The 27,630-nt window shown below is 36.6% G+C and overlaps 2 protein-coding genes across 2 annotated transcripts; one reads left to right on the top strand and one right to left on the bottom strand.

Moving 5' to 3' along the window:
• The first annotated feature begins 37 nt into the window (after positions 1–37).
• LOC134755819 (uncharacterized) lies at positions 38–21,111 on the top strand. Its single transcript, XM_063692425.1, has 5 exons — positions 38–425; positions 16,282–16,394; positions 17,756–17,906; positions 18,619–18,775; positions 19,411–21,111. Exons 1-5 carry the CDS (start codon positions 253–255, stop codon positions 20,332–20,334), a joined length of 1,518 nt encoding a protein of 505 aa, XP_063548495.1. The 5' UTR covers positions 38–252; the 3' UTR covers positions 20,335–21,111.
• LOC134755818 (HEAT repeat-containing protein 3) lies at positions 21,036–27,352 on the bottom strand. Its single transcript, XM_063692424.1, has 8 exons — positions 27,141–27,352; positions 25,699–25,950; positions 25,378–25,483; positions 24,313–24,831; positions 23,370–23,607; positions 22,782–23,043; positions 21,867–22,166; positions 21,036–21,250 (listed from the first exon to the last, which is right to left on the bottom strand). The coding sequence occupies exons 1-8, from the start codon at positions 27,270–27,272 to the stop codon at positions 21,140–21,142; spliced, it is 1,920 nt and encodes a 639-aa protein (XP_063548494.1). The 5' UTR covers positions 27,273–27,352; the 3' UTR covers positions 21,036–21,139.
• Between the last annotated feature and the right edge of the window lie 278 nt (positions 27,353–27,630).

Below are 27,630 nucleotides of genomic sequence, written 5' to 3'. Positions count from 1 at the left end.
GTGATATCAGCAGGCCGTCCCAGGCTGGTGGTGGCGCGCTGGCGCGGCGTGGTAGTGTGCCTCCGTCCGCGACGCAGAGCGCCGCGACGCCCGCGCTCTCACGGCGTAAACAAACCTTAAACAATCACTTATCTCGCCGCGATTAAACGATACCACTATCAGACCGTGATAACTCAGTGTGATAACAGATAAGGACCCCGAGTGCTCTACCTTCACTTTTGTGTATTATGTAAAACAAGGATTTTGTGAACCATGGCAGCGACGACGGGCCGCAAGAGCTACTCCATTCACGACTACCCAGAACACCTGAATCCCTTTTATGAGGAAGACAACCATAACAAGGTCCGATTCTGGACTATCGGCCGAAAGCTCAGCAGAACGAATAGCATCAGTTTTTCTGGGATTAAGGACCTGAAAAATTCATGGTAAGTAAGTTTTTAGTATGTTATCAATAACAGGGGTGCGAAACTCCTCTCTTCGAGCAAACTCGGCTCCGTTCAGCTCAGCATTGCTCCGAGCAATAATTAGGGTTGGCACAACTTGACATCCCTTTGCGTGCACGAACACAGATAAGATAATGACTTGAATTTTGACAACCCTAAATAGCCGAAAGGGATAGTGCCATATATTAGAAAGTGATAGCATGATTCGACCCTGAACCGCTGTCAAACTTCGGTTTTGTAGGAAGTTTCCTTTCTGTACGGTAGTACTATTATTTATTCTGTGTCAATAAGGAATACATAAACACCTGTGTTACGGTCATGTAGAGGTGACGCTCTATGTTACTAACTTAGATAGCTACCATTATAAGTACCTAAAATAGCAAACAGCTATAGGTACCTTACACCTATTAAATTTAATGTTTGCAAGCCGGCTATCCGGACGTAGTCTTTGACCCTCATTGTTTGCTAGTTACGATAAATAACTTGCTATTGAAATTAGAAATTTATAATTCACGTCCTTGTCCCCTCGACTTTACTCCAAACTAGCTTGGCTATGACGAATCGATTCACGAAAATCCCTGTGATGGTCAAAGTTAGCTATTTAGCACCTACAGGGAAACGCCTCGGCTATGTAATATTACAAGACTTACCTACAACAAATCTTATCTAATGACTCCAAAGTAATATTGAAATGAAGTATTGATATCTGATTTCTAACTTCAGGTGTGTTAGGAACACGACTTTTCCTCGTTCCAAGGAGAAACTTGCTTGAACCGATGTGTGCACGCACTGCGGTTTTAATATCAATCGTATATTATTGATACGTTCTAGGTATAATTGTTTAAAATTAAAATTGCTCAAGACTGTAATACAGCCTTGATTAAACTTTCCTGGTTTATATTTTTTTATTGGGTGACATTTAAATGACGTATTTCTGTAGCCGCTATAACAACAAATACTAAAAACAGAATAAAATAAATATTTAAGTGGGGCTCCCATACAACAAACGTGATTTTTCCGCTGTCTGTCCGTCCGTCTGTCCCTATGTATGATTAAATCTTTAAAACTACGCAACGGATCTTGATGCGGTTTTTTTTAATAAATAGAGTGATTCAAGAGAAAGGTTAAGGTACCTATAGGACCAACCCCGAAATCGCCAAAAAAAATTGACTCCCATACAAAATATCAACATCAGACCAGCCAAAATACAAAATCATAAAACAGCCCATTTTTTTCGCGATTTCGGGGTTGATCCCATAGTAAAAGTAGTTCAGTATGACCTATAACATAATATTCACAGTTTACATCGTAAAGTATTGCAGGTGACTAAAAAAACTTCCTGTATATTCTCTTCATCTGCAGCATCCTTTGCATTTTGCACCATACCTAAATAGTCAAATAAAATATTTACTGTGTAGTAATAATAAAATTCGAGTAAAATAAACATTTAAGTAGAAGCAGTATTTAGTAAGTACCTAGGTACACTGAAGAGTGTTACGCATTCATAAAATTCGGTCGATATATATATTTACTGACTCGTAATTATATACCTACCTATTAGTATTATCAACAAACACTAGGGTCTGAATAATGCAAGTGTGATCGCCGATATTTATAGAACTGAAGTCATTCTCGGCAATTGTGATGTCTTATATAAGTACTTATGTACCTACTTACAATACTTTACTTTTGTTTTATGATACAAACAAAGGAGTTACTCAAACATGTTAATTGCCGACTTAATTATTAATATTTATTGTTACGTTCATTGATATAATGTTCGGAAACTTGAACAATACTTAATGCCTTTCTGAGTTGATATTTATTTTTTCAATCTAAGATACAGGATTTTTCTAGTTCAGGTAGAAGTCTTTAAAAGACGTATTTTATAAGATATTCTTTATGTCTTTCATAATAATAATAAGATTTATTATTATTATTTTTCATAGGCATTATTAGGTATTATACAATCGGCCTGACAATTAAGGCGGTTCCCTGAGCCAGAAGGCGAAAAATCTCCTTATATGATCATGTTTTTCTAAGAGGCGTTGATATTTGTAGACGTGGAAAAAATATATGTAGTTCTTGACTATATTATCTTTAACAACATAGCTTCCGATACGCGAATTATGACACTTCGCTCGATACAATTAATTCCCAAAGTAAACTCTAATTAGGACTTTTAATCCTACTTTACTCGGTTATTTATTATGTGATACTATAAACAAAAAAAAAAACAAAAAACAATCAACATAAATAGTAATTTCATAGCTTTAGAATTTCGATATTGTAAGGCAACGTTTTTAAAATAAATAAAAACCGACAAAATTCGATCAAAATTGACACTTGGCGCGTATGTTCTTTCCCGTTCTTTCTTGCGAAATGTGACAAAGACAGCGGCAAACCGATGGAACGGCCTTAAGTCGCTGCCGTCGCTGGACACTTTAGCACTGTTGATTTATCTAATTGACACCTGCCACCACAACAACCTGCTCAGTTTCAAATTCATTATCTGAGGCATTAGAGCGACATAGTACTAACTACTAAAGTATTCAGGGTTTTCTTCTCCATCGTACAGTTGCCATCAGATATATCGGAGCGGCCAAGGTGCTCACAAATATCGGAATTCGGAACCCGCCTCTATCGTCAAGGCGCAATAGAGTGTGTGTTCAAATATTTTTTAATACAGTTGCTCAAAAAGTGCTACTTTTCGTGGCTGTTTAGCGTGCGGAAAGTTGGTTTTCGCGAACTAGTGCTTTTTAATTTTCCAATTTTTTTAAATTTTAACTTGTTCCAATTCATGACTACTTATTGATGAGTGTTAATATTATAGTTTCCTTTAAACGTCGTAGTCAACATAAAAACCTACTGTTAATGTAAGAATACGAAAAATATGCATATTTCATATTTTATTACGTACCTCTTCATCATTATAAGTATTATAACACGTTAATTTTTTAATGTTGAAAAACCGTTGTTAATAAGTTGTCTGAATGGAACGGAACGCCTGTCAAAGAAGAGGCGTATTTTCTTACTGCAAGAATGTTTTAAGTTTCCAAAGGCAACATTCGATATTGTTTTTATAAATATACGATACACAAATAACCGTAAATAACGATATTTAGGTAATAATAGTACAATGTTTTAATATTTACAATTGTTTCTGTCTTATAGAAGATGCATTTGAAAAAAAAACTTTCATTGAAGTGGGTTTAATAATAATAACTAAATCTATTCTAGTCGAATAAAAGCTAGAAAAACACCTCTTCATAATGTCAATGTCAATGATGTCAGTGTCACAAAATTAATAATATAAAATTTTCTAATTCCATTCCTTACTTGTTGCTTTTCTTATTTTTTCGCAACTGTATTAAAAAACGTCGTTCGATACACGTGCGGATATGTCATTCTGTAATGACATACTTTCCGCACTAGCATCGAAATGTACTATTACAGTACATACGGTGCTACTTTCTCGCACTAGTGCGTAAAAGAGCACTTTTCGTGCATATGTCGAAAGTTTAATTTAAAGGGCCATATGTACTGTAAAACGTTGTACGATACACGTGCGATTCGTGCGAATAAGTAATTCGCAACTCGTGTCGATTTAAAACACTCCCTGCTGCGGTCGTGTTTTAATTTATCGCCAGTCGTTTCGAATTTCCTCTTTTTCGCACTTGTATCGTAAATAACTATTTGAGCACCTCGGCCGCTCCGATATATATATCCGATAATTAGGATTCAACTGCATAATCGTATTGACTATCTATTGTGTTGTGTCATATGTCCATCACTACATAGTATAAAAGCTGTCTGTCTGTCCCTATGTATGCTTAGATATTAAAACTACGCAACGGATTTTGATGCGGTTTTTTTTTAATAGATAGAGTGGAAGGTTTATATGTATAAAGTATAATACAGCATTGCACCCGTGCGAAGCCGGGGCGGGTCGCTATTACAGTGTAGTAGTATAGTATAGTAGTAGTGTAGTAGTACAGTGTAGTATAGTGTAGTAGTAGTGTAGTAGTATAGTGTAGTATAGTATAGTAGTAGTGTAGTAGTAGTAACGGTGTCTGTGGCGTTTATTAAAAATACCTTGTGCTTCGGATTTTGGGAAAGAGACCGACGAACGACAATATTCTTAAAATTAAAATTAGATCGTGTTAAAATTACGAGCATCCGCACTTTTTGGTGATCCCGTCCGCATGAATATATAGGGCCACATCTTATTTTATCAAATTTGAATCACGACACAAGTCTAACGTGATTGGTTTTATTATTATTAATTGCAATTGATGGTCCAGTTTCAATAAGGATGAATACACACATTACTAAAAATAATGTCAAGTATAAATTTTCAGCTCTTCCTTATTGAAATCTGTAACGTAAATTAATTTAATGATAAAATTATTTTCACCACACCTGCTGGTAAAGGCCATCTTGATTGTTCAAAAACTGATGAGAAAGTTGCATTTTATCCACACGTGTGGCCAAGTAATCAAATGCAAATTTTGAGTTGTTTCCTTATGTTGGCTGGTAGAATTGACTGTTAAATGATAAATATTTAATCACATTTATTTTGAATTGATTTGGTTTGATTTTGTTTGATATTTTACAATTACTATTTTCCCCGCCGGTAATGAAAACACTTAGGTAGGTTATTATTTTTATTGTTTAATTTGTTTTCCGGTTAAGGTATAGAAAATCAGTACCTCTATAATCATTATGATTTGTGTCCTAATTACTTAATTTCTCTAATCTAATAATACATAAGAAATTATCTATGACGCGTTTAAACAATTACAGTAATCCAATGATTAAACAATTTACTTAGTAAGTACGAAACATCAAACAAAGTAATATAATGTTTTTAGTACACCAGACGCACGCTGGCTCTGGGCCAAGCGCATAACATTAATTATAACCAGAGTTTACCTACGAGTATTGAAACAAATACTTTCAGATGGTTGTGTCTACCTCATTCATGAACAGTTGACCCATTTTATGGATATCAATTACGAGTGTCTTAAACAATTTTATTTATATAATATTTTTGTACTCATAGAGCCGCTCTATCGATATTATACAGAATGTGTCAAAAATAGTGGGGATCCGTTTAATTACGGGGCACAGATATTTGGTATCGTATTTATTAGAAAAAAGTAGAAGAAAAAAATTTTTGACGCGAAAAATTTATGACCTTTGTATAGAGGGTTGGCTGACTTTGAAGTCCTGAGTCCTGACCCATAGAAAAAAAAAATTAGCGTCAAAAATAATTTTCTTCTATTTTTTCCTAATCAGGACACGATACCGAATATGCGCTTAAACGGATCCCCACTATTTTTGTTACACCCTGTGCCGCGATGTAATACTATGTATGTATTGAAATAGGAAAAACGTAAAAAGACCACCGCGCCATGACCGCGCCGAATGAAGTAGAAACAAATGCGAATGGGGAATATTATAAAAGAATATTGCTGCAAATGCACTTAGTTGGCAGAACAATATGGCCCGGGCCAAAGATTCTAAGATCCATCCAGAGGGCCATCTATCCAAGCGCACTGTTTTTCAGGATATAGATACCTCAAGTACTTAAACCATTAGCGTGCCTAACCAATCGATAAAAAATATATTGAAGTCTACTCGACCAATCATATTGTCGCATTGCTCGTTCTGTCCCTCACGGGCTCACGCGTATTGTGGAAATAAAAGCTTCCAAGGCAGATAGATATATATCGTTTGGAAAAAGAAATGTTGGAATCAGTTGAAAACCGTGGGCTGGGCAGGTGCCCTTATCATTGAATGATTATCAGATTAGTTACCCCGAAGAGTGAGATTCGGCTTCGGCTATATTTCCGAAAGTTATAAAGATAGACGAAAGGCATTGATGTCAAAAGATGCAGGAGTTCCAGGGTATCGTATCTTACCAAATTTTTGAAAATCGATATAAAATATTTAATAGAATATCGAAATGGTGGGGAAAAACGACTAAATTTTCCGAATTTCCGTCCATGGTCTAGGGTCACGGGTCTAGGGTCCAGGGGCCGGGGTCTAGAGTCCAGGGTCTAGTGTTTAGGATCTCGGGTCTAGGGCTGGAACTCCTATTTAAATGGACGAGCAGATGGCTGAACTAGATATAAGTAGGTACTAACAAGTAGGTACTTTTTAGGGTTCCGTACCCAAAGGCTAAAAACGGGACCCTATTACTAAGACTCCGCTGTCCGCCTGTCCGTCTGTTCGTCTGTCTGTCACCAGGCTGTATCTCATGAACCGTGATAGCTAAACAGTTGAAATTTTCACAGATGATGTATTTCTGTTGCTCCTATAACACCAAATGAAGGGTACACGGAAAGAACAAAGACAAGAAAGTCACTTTTTACGGAAACTGAGATTTTCATCTCAAAATGTAGAGCTCTTAATGAACTATTAGTTATATCTTTTGCTACCACTGAATAATATATGTAACACAACTTTGTTTACAATCCATGTGCTCGAAAAGTGCGTTTCCTACGGAGCCATATCAAGCGGAAAGTACTACTTTTCCGCACTAGTGCGGAAAAGAGCACTTTTCCATTTACTCGCACAATGCATAGTAAAACATTGTATGATACACGTGCGTAAAGATGATTTCCGCACTTGTTGCATAAATAGCTCTTTTAGTTAAAAAAGACCTGGTCACGGAATTACCATACATTTTGACATTGTTCCAAATTTTAAAACTGCGATTACTCAAAATGTTACTAAAGTGACTAGACATGTTCTTTCCGTGAACCCTTCAAATACTAAAAAGTACGGAACCCTAGGTGCGCGAGTCCGACTTGCACTTGGCCGGTTTTTTGTTTATTTTTGATATTCATTTTCAATGTCATCCGATAGTTGCGAGTAGTGCGAAATCTGTAAAATTTTTAACCGACTTCAAGATTTCAAAAGGAGGAGGTTCTCAATTCGGTTGAATGTTTTTTTTATGTTTGTTACTCCATAACTCTTTTTTTTTATTGTAAGTATATATAGTTGGTCAAACCAAATTGGCAGTAAATAAGAGCAAATAAAACTATGCTCATCCTTTTCTTTCGGGTGCTAGTACTAGTTAAGATAAAGATAATATGATTCTCTCTGTCTATGTTTGAAATAAGACAGTCCTTTGACAAACTATACATACAGATTGGTCCCGTTTTTGTCAAAATGCAGTTCTGATGATGAGATCCATGAGGAATCGAGAGAACTCCTCAAACGTTAAAGGCATACATATAGTGATTTTAGTATTTTCATCAACAAATCAAGCATTTACATTTAAAAAGTGACATTTGATGAAGTGGTACTGCTGATGATGATCAGAACGGAACTCTTCAATGACGCATAGTTCACGTTTGGCGATTTGTCCTCTTCGTTGTTTGTTAAGCAAGTTAAGTTTTCAAGACACATTTTTGTCAAGCTCGAGTTCTGATGATGGGATCCATAAGGAACCGAGGGAACTCCTCAAATGTGAAAGGCATACATATAGTGATTTTTTGTATTTTCATCAACAAATCCAGCATTAACATAAAAAAGTGACATTTGATGAAGTGGAACTGCTGATGATGATCAGAATGGAACTCTTCAAGGACACATAGTTCACATTTGGTGATTTATTCTCTTCGTTATGGACCCAGACCCAAACTTGGACCTGGACTTTTTTTGAACTGCGATCCTCACAGAACCGAACTGCTATCAGAAAAGTGGGTTAGATTAGGTTAAAACTGTGACCCTTACAGAAACGAAATGCTATCAGAACATTGGGTTAGGTTAGGTTAGAACTGTGACCCTTACAGAAACGAAATGCTACTAGAAAAGTGGGTGGTTTTGCCTCCTTTTAGTTAGGCAAAAGATGCTGTCTTTTTCATTTCATTGTCTGGAGTGCACCATCAACAATAAGTAACCTTTCAACGGCATCCCCTATTGAAGTCGGTTTTTTTCTTAAAAATTATTTAATGCGTTAATAACATAAACCGACCAAGAGCGTATGACATACTTAGGTATTTACTACATTGTGAACTGTGTTTTAATAAATCCTAAATAATATTATGTATGTATGTATGTATATACTTTATTGTACATAAAAAATAACAAAACGAAAAACACAGTCACAGAAAAAATGAAACACAACAAGGCGAACTTATCCCTGTATGGGATCTCTTCCAGTTAACCTTTGAGGAAATGAGTTTAACCAAAAGTAACGACGAATAACAAACAAAAACAACAGTGTACAATCAAGTTTTGAATACACATTGCTACAAATAAACATAAATAGAAATATAATAATAATAGTATTTTAAAAAAAATGCATATATACATAAATAAATATATACCCTAAATAAAAATAAATAAATACTCAATATATAATATAAATAAATAGATATGAATTCGAACTAAAAAAGTAAAGATAAAAAAAGTACTAATCGAAGAAAAACAAAATTACCTATCTATCGGAAAGCCACAGTTTTTTAAGCCGCTCCTTGAGTGATGCTACAGATTGGGATTGCCTCACGGACATCGGTATCTCGTTCCATAGCTTAACGGCGAGGACAGTAAAAGTTTTTTGTATGTGCGCGTCATATTGGATGGGATTGCGAGTGAAAGATTGGCGCTTGATCGAAGACGGTGACCACTACCAGAAGCTAAGAAACTAAATCTTTCGGAAAGGTAAAGTGGCGAAGCAGGATTGAATAGAACATTGAAAAGCAATGACAGGACATGCACATCTCGTCGACGACGAATCGGAAGCCAGCCAAGCTGAGATCGGAACTGGGATACATGATCAAACTTACGCAGACCGTTTGTCCAGTAGCTCCTCATTAAGGTCCAAAAAAGCAGTATCAGCGTAGTCTAACAAAGGAAGTAAAAGTGAACAAGCAAGAGTTATTTTCGTTTGAAGAGGAAGAAAATTTTAAAGACGCTTCAGTGAGTGGAGAGACGCAAAAAGTTTATTGCTAATGCCTGAAATATGAGCTGACCAGGACAAGGTTCGATCAATGATGATACCCAAATTCTTAACTGTAGAAGAAAAAGGGATAATTGTTCCATCAAAAAGTATTTTGGGTACCACCATCTCCGACAATTTGGACACAAAGTAAGGACCACCAATGACAATCGCTTGCGATTTCTTTGCATTAACTTTGCATTCTGTTCTGTTTCCAATCGTTTATTTGATAGTTATTTAAAAATGACATAATTACGACGCCATGCGCCTAAAAATTAGTTACTACTTAATTCTATAAAGCAGGTTGAGGGAGAACTGGGATAACATGTCCAGAAGTCACAGAAGCGTCCTGACCACGCCATACCCATTTGGAAACAATAATAAGCATGCATCATTCCGCACCTATACCTACGTAGGTATCTACAGGCATGTTTTATGCATTTGCATAAATTAACAAACTTATATTCTTGCGTTATAGTGTTGCCAAACAATGGGGAGACTGATGATCCTTCAATACAACTATTATACAAGCAATTACTACACTTACATATATAGCCTTCATACATAGTTTACATAGACCTGTTTTGGATACGTATCTGTTCGGTTGTTTGAATGTCTAACGCCCATAGGTAAATTGTGAAACAGGGCCAACTAAATTAAAACTATTCTAATAAGATAACGTCAAGTGTGGGTATGACAACGAATTACAAATACCAGCCTGATCCAAACAACCCAGAAAAAAGGGGGACGCATGAATGGTCTCGAGATAAGAGGGTGATCGTGCCGAAATACCTCTTTTGACTGGATGCTGGAATATATTGTGTTGTGGTTGTATGGTAGGCCTACCCCGATTTAAAGTGCGGGGAGCGGGGAGACATTTGTGTAAAGTCTAGTCCCATTGCATTAAGAGGAAAGGGGACGGCCGTTTCTCCATACAAACGTAGTCCTCATTTTCCTCTCTGGATATTGACATTATGGAATTTTTTTTTATAACTTGATGTGTATTAACCATAGCTATGCCGCTACGATTGATTTTTTTGATTATTGTAGAAATTAGAAGCAAAAAACAGATTTCATACAAATTTTAAAATGCTCCTAAGCTCCTAACTCTTGTAATAATTAAAAATTCGAAAAAAATCGAACAAATTGTGTCAAAATATTTACAATAATATAGGACTACGTTTGTATGAAAAGAAAAGGTGATTTCGCGCCGATCCTCCACTTTCGTCTTAAGACACTTTGTCTTCTTCTTCCTCGGTTCCTCATGGCTGAGGGTCGCGACCACATGAGGTCGTTATTTTGTGCACCAAGGCTCTCCATTCTGCACGATTTCCCACCTTCCTGATAATAGGCGTCTGTGTAGATCCCTGGCAGGCCTTCTTGACAGTGGGTACCCAGCGGGTTGGTGGATGTCCACTACCCCGTCCTCCATCCACCATGCCAACCATAATGCGCTATCAGGCACTTGTACTTCTTCTGTTTTTCTTTGTTGAACGACTCGAAATCTTCAGTAAGTGGATAGATAATATTTGTTATGCAACGGGATGCAATGCAAACCGCGTGAGTCTTAAGTCACTCAAGTGGTCATCTGACCGGATCATACAGTTTCAATCATGTTCCATTTATTCGTTCGCACACTTTGTCACGATTTTATTAGGTACTCGCGTGATAACATTGATAACTATTAGGTAATGATCTAATTATGATGTGACAATCCTGACATCGTAGGTCACAAACTGAGCACGCTACTTAGGTGGTAAGTAAATTGTTTTCCTAGGACAACACATTCTGAGGATGCAAGGTATTGTCAAAAACGATTATCTTAATATTTATTATATATAGGTATACTTATGATCATGCAATATTGTTGGAAGTTCTTACCCGTATAAAATGTTACAAGTAGGATGTACCTACCTAAGGTATCAGGTGCTAGCTCCAAGAGACATCGTTTCGGATAATCCAAAAGGACTTGAAGAATAAAATCAATAAAGGAGTGTACAGGTTTGTACAGGTAACGCGCATGTATCACCCATGGAGTTGCAGGCATCTATAGGCGGTGACCGCTTTCCATAAGGATGGCCGTATGCTTATTTGCCACCGACGTGGTATTAAAAAACCGGCCAAGTGCGAGTCGGACTCGCGTTCCAAGGGTTCCGTATATTACACAATTTAAACAATGTATTTTTTGTGTGAAACGTGAGTGAAATGTCTTTACACAACCCGTAGGGGTCGGATCAAAAACTAAGTAATTAAGTCCGACTCACGCTTGACTGCAATTTCTAATAGGTTTTCCTGTAATATATAGGTAAAGGTCTATTATGCTTATTTTTTCAAAATTTTAGACCCAGTAGTTTCGGAGATAAAGGGGGGAATTGTCATTTTTTGCCTATTTTCTTGAATAACTTCTAAATTGTTTATCCTAAAATTATAAAAAAAATATATTTGAGATTCTCACAATGAGCTCTTTAATTTGATATGTAACACGATATAGTTTGAAAATCTATATTTTTTAATTTTCTCATTTACCCCCCAAAAGTGACCCCATGTTAAAAATTCATTTGTTTGCGTTACATGTCCGTCTTTGGGTCACAAATTTACATATGTATACCCAATTTCAACCTAATTGGTCCAGTAGTTTCGGAGAAAATAGGCTGTGACAGACAGACAGACAGGCAGACGCACGAGTGATCCTATAAGGGTTCCGTTTTTTCCTTTTAAGGTACGGAACCCTAAAAAATGCCGTCTATTCAGCCTGCCAACAGCTCGACTTCGATAACATTCAAGTACCTATTGAACAACTAACACGTAACTCTTAACCTGCATACAATGTTTAATTTTGTTCTGTTAGGAATTACTTGATAGCTCACACGATAATGATACGCGCCATTTGTTTAGTAGAATTCTGATAAAACACAATCGGCTCTCATATGAAAACTTTACGATATAGCGTAACTAATATTAAATATTTATAGTAGTAGATAACTAATATTATTATTTGTGGTAATTGACTGGATTTTTAAATTGTAGGAGTATAAAACTCACGACGAGATTGCATGACTTTTTTACGAGCCATAAGTAATTTTATAAACACCTCTAGTTCAAACCGTAGCTGCTTCATTACCAACACAGAGGTCGCGTGCTGCACACAATTAAGTTGCGAAATACATCGAAAAAAACCGAAGTACTGCATTAATGAGAGACAAAGTTTTTTTTTACTTTTTCTTTTTTTAAATTACTTAATTAGACGTACTGGTACCTTCCGGCTTATCTTATTTTTAATTAGGTACATTCAGCATCAATAGTAGCGAATAAAACAACGCGCCAAAATTATCTGCCATCCTAAGACTTTTCCGAATAGAGTTATACGTATATCTTTACAGTTCGCGTTTAACACGAACGTTTTTCAAATATATAGTTTTTCCATACAAACGTAGTCCTAACACAATTTAATGTATATCAACCACAGCGATGCCCCTTCCCTTCGTTTTTGTTTATCGAATTTATAAGTATTACAATAAGAGTTACATGCATTTAACAATTTTTATAAAATTTGTTTTGCGCTCCTTTGTATTTGATGGTAATTGTACCTACCTACAGTATTTTCTAGGATATCAAACGTAAATAAATGTAGATAATTTATATTCACAATACATGTTTTATTTAATTAGTTTTATTACATTGCCAAAAGCTGTTTATTTCCTTTACAAACAATCAATTTGAACTGATGATGACAAAATTCTCATACACATTAATTAGCTCATCAACAAGTGGAATAGTTATAGTTCAAGACCGGGTCAATCTGGCTATCTGCACGACCTAGCGGATTTATTAATGTCATGCAGTTGCAACGAATCTTATTCACAAATCACACTAAACAGCCAACCAATATAAGTTTGGTCTGCGATAAAACACGGTAGATACTGATCTCGAAGTCAAGTTATACGAGACTTGGCTCACAATAGTTAAATTGGTATGTGAATTAACAGTTTGTTTACAGAAACTGCACGGACGTGATTATGTCTCAGACGTTTATGCTATCAAGGTTTTATTGCCGGCGATGATGACTGATTATGATAACATAAATGTAAAATGGGGCATAATGGACATGTTATGTGGTTGCAGATCAATTCAAGAGATGGCGTGAGATATGGACTAATCCGTCTACGATATTTTTCTAGGCACAACAGGCAAGAGGCGCCAGCTTTTGTAACATAAAGTAGGTAGTTATACCTAGTTAACTAGGCACCAATGTTTAGGCAAATAAACTTAACTATGGGCATAGTTGGTCACGGTACAGGTGGTACAGGCGATAATAAACATGATTCTCCCTGCATAACCCGCCTTTCATATGTAAGTATTTGCAGAATTCTTACATGGATCCGAAGGTTACGGGATTTATTTTCTGATATGAGTTATATGACTATCAAGTTATTTTAAGAACACGTCATATTAACCAACTTTATTATTTTATCGCTTAGTACGGTACGGTCACGGTCATAACAAACATGCAAACTCTCTTCACTTCATTCGAACGGCAAGGGGTCGTCCATTAATTACATGTCGAACTTTTTCATAGGAAAAAGATAGGTCGTTAATACGTATTGTCACACTTGGTATGACATTTGCTGGCTTATTTTACAGGAAACTCTTAAAGTGCATAGATGTGACATGATATCTCTTATCTCATATTGTAATTATTTGTGTAATATTTGTTGTCAATTACTTATTTCATGACAGTAAAAAACTAAATGATTTATCTCATTGTTATAAATTTTGTAGTTTGTCTTTTTATTGATTTATGTAATTACTATTTATTATATTGTAATATGGATACCACATAAGTGCCTTGGTGTAATACTGTTAACCTATGTGTAAAGTTTAATAAATAAATAAAATCATGAGTATCATGAGTAACTTCAATAGTGTAGGTATGTCCTAAAAATCATCGCACTAGAAATTAATAGGGAATGGTGTGGACATATCCTAAACTCGTATTTAAAATGCGCAAATTTTTATATTAAAGTCAAATTAATTGGGAAAAATTTACTGAACCTTAAGGAAAACTTTACAGGAATTACAAAAAATCCTTTTCGGTAACCGCCAACACATTTCAATGTGAGAATTTGAGAAGTCTCGCAATTTTGAAAACTTTTCGTCGGCACATAAATCATACCAATATACCGTACCGATACAGCTAGGGCAATGCCCACTGAGGTAGGCATCCGTCACGGCACAATTGCGACCGCTCAAGTGGAATCAAGTGCACTAAACTCTGCTGTTGTGCCTGTTGTGCCTGCAGACATCCGCCACGCGGGTAACTGTCTAACTGTGTCATTCAATGTCATTGGGTCCTTCGCATGTACAGTCAGCTGCAGAGAGAGGTGACCCCCCCCCCCCTGCAAACAAATTTCTATACAGGGGGGGTCACCTCTCTCTGCAGCTGACTGTACATAAATAATACCAATGAAATCGCTTTGAGATCCTCACTTGGCGTTTGGTAGGTTTATACTTATTGAAATTTGTATTCCTAGTATTAGTTTCATGATTGTTCTACAATCGAGACCGAGGGTTATGATGAAGAAGAATCTAGACGAATAAAAACAGTGTGATTTGTTTATGTTGTAATATGGATATCATGTCCGAAATAAAAGCTTTTGAATTTTAAAATTTTTACAACCCTGAGCTCCCCCGTCAGTCCAACCAGGAGGAGGATTACTGTTTATTTTCGGTTTAAAAAAATAGAAAAGTCGGTTTTAATTAACGACATAGCGTCAATTGCACTATTGTGCCAGTAGTAGAGCCTTGTTAACAGTCGACAACGTCATACGGCAAAAATTGCCTGAAAACGGGACATTTTATTATTTTGCATTGGTAATAAAGTTTGTGTTGATTTATCCTTTTACACAAAAGCAAAGCACAGCAAAAAAAGTAAAAAAAAAAATTGTCCAATGGGGTACGTAGAATAGCAAAGGCCTGATACTAAATAGTCAATATAATAGACATCCGTAACTTAACATTGTGCAAAGACAATTTCTTAATAGGTAGCAGATTAATTCGAGACGTCACAATATCTCTGTGAAAGTTGGTAATTAGTGAGTCATAGTAGTGTTTACGAAGACTTATATAGATATGACAGCTTTAATAATGCCTTTGTTACAACAAGTAATTAAATATTTACCTCATCTTGCTAACTCAAGATGACGCGTGGCACTGCGAAAATTATTCTAAGCCTGAGTCACACATACTTTAAATAGGTAGCTAGGTAGTCTATAGGTGCTTTTTGTTATATATTACTTTCTAATAATGGCCGCCGTTATTAGACTATTCATTATTACTCGTTCTCGGACTGTCTCGGGGTGTCTCGACGAGTGTGTACAGCCGGCATTAAATCAATAATGGGTGCCATTATTAGACGATTTATGTATTAGAGTTAAGTAATATATAACAAAATAATGTACCCAATAGGTACTTATTTAAAGTGTGTGTGACTCAGGATCAGAATATGGCCCCAAGAGAACAAATAGGTCCCTACTCATATTTCCCGCAATACTCGTATGCACAAACAATTTCTGCATTATGATTGGATTCGGCGATACAGTAGTCTACTGAGTAGACTAATTGTTTTGCGGGTAATATTATAAGCCGTTACACACTTTGTTTTAAAAATGATTACTTATACCTAAGTCACACTAAATCATTAATTACACCTCCGTTTTGTTAAAAAAACTAAAGATAATTATACATATAGTAGGTAGCATAATACCTATATCATATATTATATACCTAGCCTTGTTCCTAACTGTAGGACGTAGGTACCTACACCTACAGGTTGACGGTGAAAAAATTGAATTAATATTCAAGACAAACTTATCTTCTTTCCAGGTCACTCCGCTCGTTTATGAGAAAGGACAAGAAGAAGCAGTCGCCAGACAGCAAGCTCAACCAGCAGGTGAACGGCGACAGCAGCCCCGTGGTCTACCGCCGCGCGCTGCAATGTAAGATGCACGTTCGGAAACTATGAACTGACAATAAAACTTGCACTAATACCGCTTGATCATTTTCATTACTAATTTACCCCATTAATAGATGAGCTTAGTATTAAACATGTTTAAGGGACGTAAATAAATCCCTACCGTTAGAAAGGACAAGTTAAAGCACTCGTAAGACAATACGCTTAAGTGAACGACTACAACAGTCGCTCGTTAAAATGGAAGATGCAAGTTTAGAAACTTTACGATCATTTTCATTTCTAATTTACCGTATAATTGCTTTGCTGAAGTAAGTAAATTCCCAATGTCAGAAAGGAGAAGTCGAACAAACACACTGAAGCAAGAGGTACCTATAACCGCGAAAATCAAAGTTCGTAAATTTCGAGCAACGCTCTCTCTGTCACTCTGATTACGCCTTAATTAGAGTAAAAGAGAAAGATGCCTGAAATTTGCGAACTCGGTGTTCGCGGTAGCTATGCAGTTCCTAAACTTTTAATGTTGCATTGAACCTTACACTAAACGTTGATACTAAATAAGTAGTAAATATCGCTCCTCATGAGAGTCATGAGCTGCACTTGCAAATGATAGTAAATACCTACCTGTGACTACAGTGAAGAATTAAATAATAGAGAAAATATTATTACCTACACAATACCATTCATTTCCAGTTATGTAGCTAAGTTAAGCTCATGCTTCTATACCTACTAGTATTACCCTTATCTAATAAAGTGGCGTCATTCTGAGCATACATAGCGTGTACTTGTGCAATGTAGGTGAGAGAACCGTGTCCTCGATTATTTAAGTACATACATCTGATTCTTTACCGGCTACTAAACTAAACAAGAAATTGCTAAATAACGTTAAGATGGCGATTCCCGGCTGCTCAGATAGGTACGGTGACGGTGCTGGTGTCGACCTCTCACCTCGAAGACAAAAAATAATGTGCTGTCACAACGAGGTCCACAGGAAAATAAACTAATAGCTGAATCAAAGACTTAACTACTGCAAAACTTAGATTAGACAGTATTGTTGTCCTTAAGTAAGAAAGGGAAACTTACGTACCTACCTATGCATCGCGGGTGTAGCGCAAAGAATAATTTAATACAAGTTTACGTAAATATTTAAATACCTGTTGAGGCGTGCAACAGCAGATGCCAAACAGAGCCAGTAGTCGTAACTTCTATAGAAAATGTTTTCAACGCTTTAAGTTAGTATACAGCCTTCTTTACCACTAGGGGGCGCAAGAATCTCTGCAAAACACACGGGGGTACAAAAAGTTTGATAACCCATCTTCAGAACAGGAGGCGGGGTCGTTACTCCTTTCACGTAACACGACGTATGTATTAGTAATTAGTTACGTTCTGCAGACACATCGACGTCGTCAGGGGCGCGCAGCACCGTCGGGTCCCCGGAGCACGCGGACCGCTACATCTACGGGGGCTCCATCACGCCGCTGCCGCGCTCGCGGTTTCAGGAGCGCCTGCGCAGCCCTAGCAACTATGAGGCCAACTCACTCAGGTAATCGCATCTTTCTTTATATATTCTTATACTTACTTTTATTTTTCAAAATTGTGGAATTTCCACATACCTAGAATAAATTCAAAAACTTCTCATACTTTTCTAAGGGGAACGAAATTTTCCATTTCCAGAATGGATACTTTATTTCTTGTAAAAATTTCCCGAATTTTTTTCGGGAAAGTTTCCGCGACTAGCACATCTGTATTTAGGTATAAGATTGTACTATATATACAGACGGACAGACGCGAAGGAGTTTTCATCTGAAATCAACCAACGCTACCGAATTTAGCGTAATGTTTAGTGTAATGTCCACTAAATTTTATTGAATGCGGGCACCTTCCTTGTACACTACACATAGTAGAACCAGATGTAAAAGTTATCTCAAATGTATTTGCTAATTGCTAGTTTACAGTAAACAGAAGTTTCACTGTGTGTATAATCTGGTGCCTTTCGGCTCTATATCTTTGTCAAGTGTGCGTCGCGGCAAATGGTCCCGCGCACTCACTGTACCTACTGTCGTACCCAGTGTGATATTATAACAGTGACTACAGTGAACGATTGTTCCGGTGAGTTTGTCTTACCTAACTGTGAATTACTTTATATAGGTAAGATTCACGACATACGTACCTAATTGAAGGCTTTGGGATTATTATGCTGGTCCCGTTGTAGGTCAAACTTGTAAAAACCTAACCGTCACCGCTATATTTTCCAGCACGACACCCCGCATGGCCCGCAGCGAGGTGTCGGGCTCCCGGCTAAGCGTGGAGAGCACGAACCCATTCGACGATGCCCCGATACCGCCCGTGCGCGCCTCCCGACGCAAGAAGAAACGCGCACCGATGCCGCCACAAGGCACGGCCGATACCTCCGTAAGTTAACAACCCACGCTATCTCCAAGTCCTATATAGTCATAATCCTTTTAGACGATTTTCTAAATCCTAGCGCCCGAAAATCCTTAGAATAGGAGATATTACTGCAATGTTCTGCCACCAGAGTGCAGCACTAGCCTTTTTAGTAAACCATAGAGTAACTTATACATACTGTACATTTAACATTGATGCATCAAGGCGGTTTGTTCACAGAGGACCTACCGGGAAACGCAAATCCGAAATTTCGCTATCTGCCTCTTTATCCCTCGAATAGCAAGACAGCAAGAGAGAGACAGAGATGTTAGATAACGAAATTTCGATTTTCTTGTTTGTAGTGGCGCCCCCCTGCGCAGAGTTTCGCGTAATATTCCCTATTTTAGCAATCTTGTATGTACATATGTGGGTGTTTGTGGGGTTATCCATCGTAGCATCAGAACTAAGTACTTTATTATTACTCGTACTTTTGTGAGTAGGTTACATTTTTAAACAGACTTCCAAAATAGAGAATGTTCTTGAAACAGAAAAAAATCTTAATCGTGAAAAATGTTAACACTTTTAGTCTGTTACTTAAATATGTACAATGGAATCGGAAGATAAATATTAACCACGATTAACCATGTAATTTCAAATTGCAGGCAAGCAGCATAAACACCACATTGAACATCAGCGAAGTTGAAGAAAAAGCTCCCAAGAAAGATCCGGATTTGGAAGCCGAAGATGTAAACTTAAACGTAGAACTTAAAATAGTTGAGGACGAGGAGATGAAAACCAAAGATAAGGAAACAGAGAAACCTCCAGATGTCGTTCAAGATACAATTGTAGAAGCTGTAAAGTATTCCACAACCGAAGCTGTCCTTAAAGATACAACGATAGACATTTCAAAAGAAACTACAGAAACAACACAAGTTTCAAATAATATCTCGGTCACGGCACCCGTTTTGACTCATCAGGATTCTGACGATGTCGTGGTTAGGAGCGCAGAAAACGGACTACACGAGACTAAATTGAGCAACGCGGATTCGGAAGGCGACATTCTTGATAAGGTATCGTTCCCCAAAGTTGACATTACCAAATATAGAAGAAATTCCAGCGTCAACGAAGACGAAATTCGACTCAGAAGAGGTAACTTAGAAGATTACCACACTCTTGCAAATAAGAGAAGCAAGAGTCTCACTAATACCTCGGATCCAGTTTACGTGGCATATGACGTCAATCTTAATGAAAGCAGATCTGACAGAGATCTAAATGGCAACGACGAGCCCCAAAAAGTAATTTGTAAGCTCTATAACGAAGCGGTGAGAAAACAAAGTGTCGATAATTCTATTTCCAGTACTGAAAAAGAATTTATCGAAATCGATAGAGCTACAAGGGAGCTTGAAAGGGAAATCAGTAAGTTGAACTCGGCTTTAATAGACGATGAAGACATACTGGGTGCGCCTCGGCTGTCTGTCACTGATATAAAGCGCAGATTTGACAACAATAATTCCTCGCCCCCTAATCCTATACCAAAGCCTAGAAGAAGTCATTATGGGGGTAACTCACCTGACCACGTCATCTAAGGTTAAGAGGACGTTTTAACAATGTAAAACGCAGGAGTTACCTGTGGCAACAATGCTAGTGGTATTTTTATTCCCAGTAGTAATTGACCAATATAATCCGAGAATGATATTGAAAATTAAACAACACGAGAGGCCGTTTTAAAAATTCTTGCAACGTGCCTACATAATACATGAGAGGGTCTCTTTCTACGCAAAGAAGTTGAAAAGACACTGTTGCGTTAATTAGATATTAGGTACATGCGTTTATTTTATTTATACAACTAACTACATTGGGGAAAGTAGTTACTATGTACTTTATAGACTTGCGATTATGAATTGTCATATATGTTCCATCAATTTTTTAAATGATTAATTTTGGATCTCACAAATCAACATTCAGAATGCAGTAGTTTGTACATATTTATTAGAAAGGTGTGAACTATATCATAAATAGTGAGAACTCGGGCTGATGGTAGAAGTTTTGCCATAAATAATTATAGTAATATATCAGTGTAGTGTAAGTTTTTCAATGTGATAATTTCATTTCCTTTCCATAATTTTATTTATGTTGATTTATTAATAATGGTAGGCTAGTAGAAACACTTATTCTAGAACGTAATACCTACATATATCAAAAGCAAACTGTTTCTAATGTTGCTCGTTGTTTAATAAATTATTATTTTAATAGTGGTGATATAATTATTTTTATTGAAACCAACAAATAAGATTTACTTAGATAACTTTAATAAAATTATACTACAAGTAGTAATTTTTGTAAAATATATTGGACTATGTGTACACATATTCTTCATTGTATATAAACATTTCATAACTTACTTATTCTTCCTTTCTTATACTTAATAAATCTTGGTAAATTTGAAGTGACAGTGCTGACGAGAACTTTATATTCCTTTGGTAGCTTCTTTTGCTGCCTTGCCTGAAATCACACGATATTCTATATTTTTCCTTATGATTATATTGCATTTTTTATTTATACTCTAAATTAATTTAGTCTGAAGTATTCAGTTTGGATCCCTTGCCAAATATATAACATCACTAACAAGGAGTGCAATAAATATTTTTATGATTACTTTCATAATTATTAAAACATAGCATAGCCAGCCCAACAGGGACCTTATATAATAGTAATAGTGTTCATAGTAATTTTAACCAGGGCGCGAGGTCCCCACAAAAAGGTGTAGTTTCTATTACAAAATACTTTGCCGCTAGCAGCACTACCTACTGAGTTGACTCCTACGCCATTTTATTCCACAACAGCCCATGTTTACCAACAATGTAAACGCAACTAAAATAAGCAAACACGCTCCCATACTAATTTAGTATGAGAGCGTCTATATTTGATATGCACCTTAAACGATCAATACACTAATAAACGATAGCATGTTTGGTTATATTGATGTTTGAATGTTTGTTCCTCAAACATACAAAAAACTGATTAAACAGATTAGACTGTGGTACCTATATAGATAGCCAGAGGTTATTCTTTTATTCTAATTGTAATAATGATTTTAATTCATAATATAATATCATACCTTATTCTTGAGTACTGGTGATAACGCATTCAATTTTTCTACAAGATTCAGTTTAGCAGCCAGCGCATCTGTTTCATCTTCTGAAAATAAATCAATGATAGTGTCCACTGCCTCCGCTAGCACCCAGACTTCGTTCTCTTTATGTGCTTGGTCTAATATGAAGTCTGTGATGGTGCATATTACGTTTACCGAAGCGTCGTTCAAGGTGTTCACCAGTAGGAGAGCCAGCAGGCCGATCATACGGATCAGATTGGATCGTATTTCGGGGGCAGTACATTCGCGGATGCCTGTTAACATCATCTGAAATTAAAGGATATTGGTTAGATGAATTAAATGTCCTCTCAAAAAATCGCTATGTGTGAATTAATGTTACTTGCTACACATTTTTTTATATATATTTATCGCAAACGACTTTAATGCACCTTGTGATAAAGCTTGAACTTGTGACGGGGAGAGATAGATTTAAAAAAGCAGTCAATATAAAGTCTGTCGTGTGTACCGTATAGTATAGTCGGAATAAGGTAAGAAGTAAATTTTGGCAATTATTATTCTTATTGTTATTTAATGTTATTTAGTGCTGTCTGTTTTTGTTTGTCTCTTTCTGTTTTTATTCCACTAACACTTAGTTTTTAATCTTAATTGTTACTAACCATTATGAGCCATTGTTGTCTTTTATATAAATAAATTGAAATTGAAATTATGAATTTACCCTCATGTATATGAAACTGAGGGTCAATTCATAACTGTCAAAATTTGCTTCTTGCGTTTCTCCGACTATAGCGTCAAAACTAATGAGTCGATTCGTTTTTATGACATGGAAACATAGACTACATTTTTAACCGACCTTGAGGGAGAATGAGTAATATAGAGGTCAGTTTTTATACGTTTCTAGGAAAATTTAAATAAGTAATATACCTCCAAATCAGAGACAGCCAAGTCACTGAATAGAACATTATCAGTGTTTCCATTCTCCCTCAGCTTTATTTTATCTAACGACGCTCTCATAACAGCAGTGGCTGACTCCAAAAGGACAGCGTCGGAGTTCTGTTTAAAAACCATCTTGCCCGCCTCCACCCAAAGCTTGTATACGCCGTTTACCCCTCCAAGGTTCTCTATGGGTAAACTTGATAACATGTTGTTCATGCATAGCAGAGATCGTGTTTGTAGATTTTGAAGTCTGGAAAACAAAACCACCGATTTTATTTTGATAGAGTTGAGCCAAGACAAGTTTACAGCGATTTTGATAGCCCAGACTGTGCAAGGTTATTGTAAACGTCAATTATGACGACGAAATTATGACGTATAAATAACACTTGCCTGTGGTGTCAAAATCGTTGAAGAGTTATCTTAGTCTAACTCTAGTACTTTCGCATGAGCTGTAAAAAGTCAACAGCAGCAGTGAGATCACTTTTATCACTAACAATAATTGTATCTCTTTAGTGGACCACTTTTAGAAAATTTCCAAGAAGATGGAAGAAGAAATTAAAGTCCTAAGGTACTTACTTTTTACAGAGCAATGCTGAGCCCTCATATTCTTTTAATATCATCAACACATTTTCCGCAGGTAACTGCGTTTTCGCCCACACCTTGTCAAATATTTCCAGTGACACCAGGGCCTCCAAAATTTCAGTCGGTAATTTATCTTCAGGCAACATAGTTTCATCACCATTACAATTCAGGTCATCATCAGGCAGGTCTTCACTGTCTGATGACTCCCCACCATCCACAGAGTCTTCTGCGTCTGAAATAAGAAAAACCGGCCAAGTGCGAGTCGGACTCGCGCACGAAGGGTTCCGTACCATTACGGAAAAAAACAGCAAAAAAATCACGTCTGTTGTATGGGCGCCCCATTTAAATATAAATATTATTCTTTTTTAGTATTTGTTGTTATAGCGGCAACAGAAATACATCATCTGTGAAAATTTTAGCTGTCTAGCTATCACGGTTCATGAGATACAGCCTGGTGACAGACAGACAGATGGACAGCGGAGTCTTAGTAATAGGGTCCCGTTTTTACCCTTTGGGTACGGAACCCTAAAAACAAATGAGAAATCTCTATGATCTTAAAGATTAGTGTGAGTAGTGTGACAATACTATGAATTAAATTAAATACTTCTACTATTGTCTAAGCAACTGACAGCACGCCGCCCGGTCGGGCGACCTAGGTACCGATGGGCGGATGTGGTGGACGCTGATCTGCGCGAGCTCCAGGTCCAAGACTGGCGAGAAACTACACAGGACCGGGATCAGTGGCGAACTGTCGTGTCGGAGGCCAAGACACACTTTGGGTCGCTGCGCCAGAGGAGTAGTAAGTAGTACTATTGTCTAAGCCTAAGAGCCTACAAATAACACATTTAAAACTAAACATCTTGCTAGATTGTAAACCTAGCAACGTTTTTATGATAAATTATTATGCTAAAATAAACTGTAACTACAGCAAGCTTACCTTCACTAGAACAAATATTGGCTACAATCTCCACAGCACTCTGCTGTGCATCCAACATTTGTGTGACAGATTTTATGTGATTTTCCAATGCTTGAGCCACTTTTCCTTTTGGCGCTGTAATCTTACCAGCTCCATCAGGCAATGGCACAATACTGGAAAGCTGATTACATGCTGTTCTATGATCTACAGAGAGAGTATTGGCCAGAATCGCCATAATCTGGTGAATAACATTGCCAGGCAGACTGGTTATATTTCCACCACATGTGTTAATGGTCACTCCGGCAGCAACAGTCTTCACTAAAAGCATTGCAGGCTCATTGCTCTCTAATGATAGTAACTCCTGTAACTGCTTTTCCGAGTTCGACTTTATTTTCTCCATAGCTTGGGGATTATCTTCTACAACCACTATAAGACATTGTAACACTGCAGTTACAATGTCATTACCAAAAGTTGTCAAATCCAGGTATCTGGGTAATATGTCTAATATTCTTGACTGTCCGAGGTACTTGATAGCTAGATCTGCAAGAAAGGCCAATTATTGTTTGTTATATAAATATAAATGATTGTTTGTCATCAAGATACAATCATATTGGAGCATTCCACGAATTTGTCTACCTTTGTCCTGTACAAATGTGCATTTTCAAGACAGCAGCAATGCAGGTATAGTTCTTTTTCTGTTACAATGGATGTTAAAAATGCTCAGTATAATAATCATCAACATGAAACATTGATAAAATGTAGGTAATATACGAAATAAAATGCTTTTGTATAGAACAGCTCATGCAGGGGTCGGAAACCGGTATTTGCTCCATACAAAAATACCGATATTATTACGTTCTTTTTCGTTCTTTTGTTTATAATTTCATTTTTAATGGGACGTTTTAATAATGCAAAATTGTTCCCTAAATACATGAGTCAGTCCTACGTAATGAGCATAAAAAAATTCAAAATATTCGGCTATTTTGGGGTTTTTAAAAAATACCGGTTCCGAGCCCTGGCTCATGGAATGCCCCACATACCCATTCAAAGAAATTGTAAATATTCTATAATAGGATTAATAGGTACCTGAGCTTTCACACAAGTTCCAAAGCAGGTTAATACACTGAATAATTGTATCCATATCCTCGTCTTTAGATGCAGAACTGGACTCTGGTGTAAAGGATTCTGTATGCTGAAAAATAAATCGGGTATGTGTAATGAATTGTAAGCTGTAACAAATAGGGTTCTCAAAGTGATTATTCTGAATATAACCAGATTTAGAACTGGTTTCTATTTGTGTGATTTGCATAAAAGTATGTTTTACCAAACACACTGTCCAAATGTTTTCTTAAGGCATTTAGTGTAATCACTGTTGAATCAAAGACACTAAATCTCAAAATTGTGTACCTCATGAAAGTAACATATTAGTGTGGTCATGGCATCTTGCTCAAGCAGTCCCTCACAGGCCTCATATCCCGCAGCAGAGAAGTTCCGCAGCGCTCCAGCAGCGGCATTCCTGACAGAACTGGCCTGATCTAGCAACAGTGGAGCTACCACTTTGATTAGACCTTTGTTTAGAACAAGTTCAATATTTTCCGGAGTTTCTATTAACATGGCAAAAGTTTGGAGACCGCAATATTTCTCCTCCACATTGGCAGCCTGTAATTTAATAACAATCCAATTAAAAAACATTGGAAAAAATTAAATTATTGTTAAATGTTTTGGTTTGTCAGCTGGAAATGCTGAAAAGGCCTAAGATAAATAAAATATTTGCTGAGCAATAATGTAATTTATTCATTAATATAAAACGATATAAATTTTTTAAATAGAAAGATTGTCATGGCTTATTTTAATAGAAAAGTATAGTAAACTTATAATAAAAAAATACAAACAGAGCAATATGTTGGTTAATGATGGGTTGCCATAATGAAAATTATTGTTTAGTTAGAAGTTAATATAAAATCAGTGAAAATTATGTTTACAAATAGCCCACTTTCTCATTGAATACTGCTATGATATTTTGAGTTAAAATGCAAATTGTATTCGAGTTCTCCTTGCTCTGCCTCTTCCAGTTACATCTTACAGGTTAACCTTTCGAGACCTGTCGGCTCCCTGGGCTAGCCATATTTACTAGAATATGGGTCTCGAAAGGTTAATCACACTTGTTATTCCATACACGCATACAGGGTGTAATAGCTGATAGTAATATTGAACCCACGGGAGTATTGGATTTTTTTTAATTCAAATTATAGCTAAATTTATATAGATTTATATAGGTATATAGATTTTGCTACAAAAATTCTAATTAAGTATGTTATTTAGTTATAGCTATATAATAAATAAATATTATAGGACATTCTAACACAGATTGACTGTCCCACGGTTAAGCCCAAGGAGGCTTGTGTTATGGGTACTCAGACAACGATATATATAATATATAAATACTTAAATACATAGAAAACACCCATGACTCAGGAACAAATATCTGTGCTCATCACACAAATAAATGCCCTTACCGGGATTCGAACCCAGGACCATCGGCTTCACAGGCAGGGTCACTACCCACTAGGCCAGACCGGTCGTCACTACCGTATCAATGTACTCACGTATATCAATATTAATATTTATCAAGTAATTTAACAGCTACTATTATTTAATTTTATTGTACAGTATTCTAACCTAGATAACCCTAGGATCAATGGAACAGCAAAAAATCTAGTAAAATATCACAAATACTTTTGAGTATTAAAAAAGGCGGCGCTATGTCTCCAAATTATAAGAATAACTATTGAATGGGCATATGAATTAATGTTGGAGATAAGAGAAGGTAAAATAATTTGGATTCTTACCTGTAACTGATCGAGGATAGTTTGAACTACGTTTTCTTTCGAATTCACCATCACTTCTTCTTCTTCATCGGAATTCTGAGCAACTACATTTTGCCTGACCTTCGTACGCTTGGGTTTTCTTATTTTACCCATGTTGTTAATTTAAAAAGCAGGAGTTTTAGTTGAACTGGAGGTTAGCTGGTTAGCAGTGTTGACACCAACCAAGCCATGCGTTTGCGTACTTTTGACAGTTTTGACTTTGACAACAATGATATGAATGACAATGACATCCCAGAGGCGTATTTTCTTTTATTGACACGTATGACAAATATTTTTCACGGGAACGGGTAAACATTTATAGTCTGTTAAGCCATTCCGTCAGTAGAAAAAAGCGGCAAAATTAAAAATGTAATAGGCGCAAAGGGTTATCGTCCCATATAAAATTTGAATTTCGCGCCTTATTCAGTGACAAAGTAGTTTTATTTATCATGCTAGAAATATCAAACTGTAT

Source organism: Cydia strobilella, chromosome 3 (assembly GCF_947568885.1).
Source record: "Cydia strobilella chromosome 3, ilCydStro3.1, whole genome shotgun sequence".
Taxonomy (NCBI): Eukaryota; Metazoa; Arthropoda; class Insecta; order Lepidoptera; family Tortricidae; genus Cydia; species Cydia strobilella.
This window is presented reverse-complemented; position numbering and strand designations above follow the sequence as displayed.

Excerpts from the sequence above, each read along its gene's own strand:
- LOC134755819 (XM_063692425.1), top strand. The coding sequence starts at position 253 with ATGGCAGCGACGACGGGCCGCAAGAGCTACTCCATTCACGACTACCCA. Across the intron at positions 16,395-17,755 it reads CTACCGCCGCGCGCTGCAAT|ACACATCGACGTCGTCAGGG; the intron begins GTAAGATGCACG and ends TACGTTCTGCAG. Across the intron at positions 17,907-18,618 it reads TATGAGGCCAACTCACTCAG|CACGACACCCCGCATGGCCC; the intron begins GTAATCGCATCT and ends TATATTTTCCAG.
- LOC134755818 (XM_063692424.1), bottom strand. The coding sequence starts at position 27,272 with ATGGGTAAAATAAGAAAACCCAAGCGTACGAAGGTCAGGCAAAATGTA. Across the intron at positions 24,832-25,377 it reads GAACTTGTGTGAAAGCTCAG|ATCTAGCTATCAAGTACCTC; the intron begins GTACCTATTAAT and ends CCTTTCTTGCAG. Across the intron at positions 23,608-24,312 it reads CAATATTTGTTCTAGTGAAG|ACGCAGAAGACTCTGTGGAT; the intron begins GTAAGCTTGCTG and ends TTCTTATTTCAG.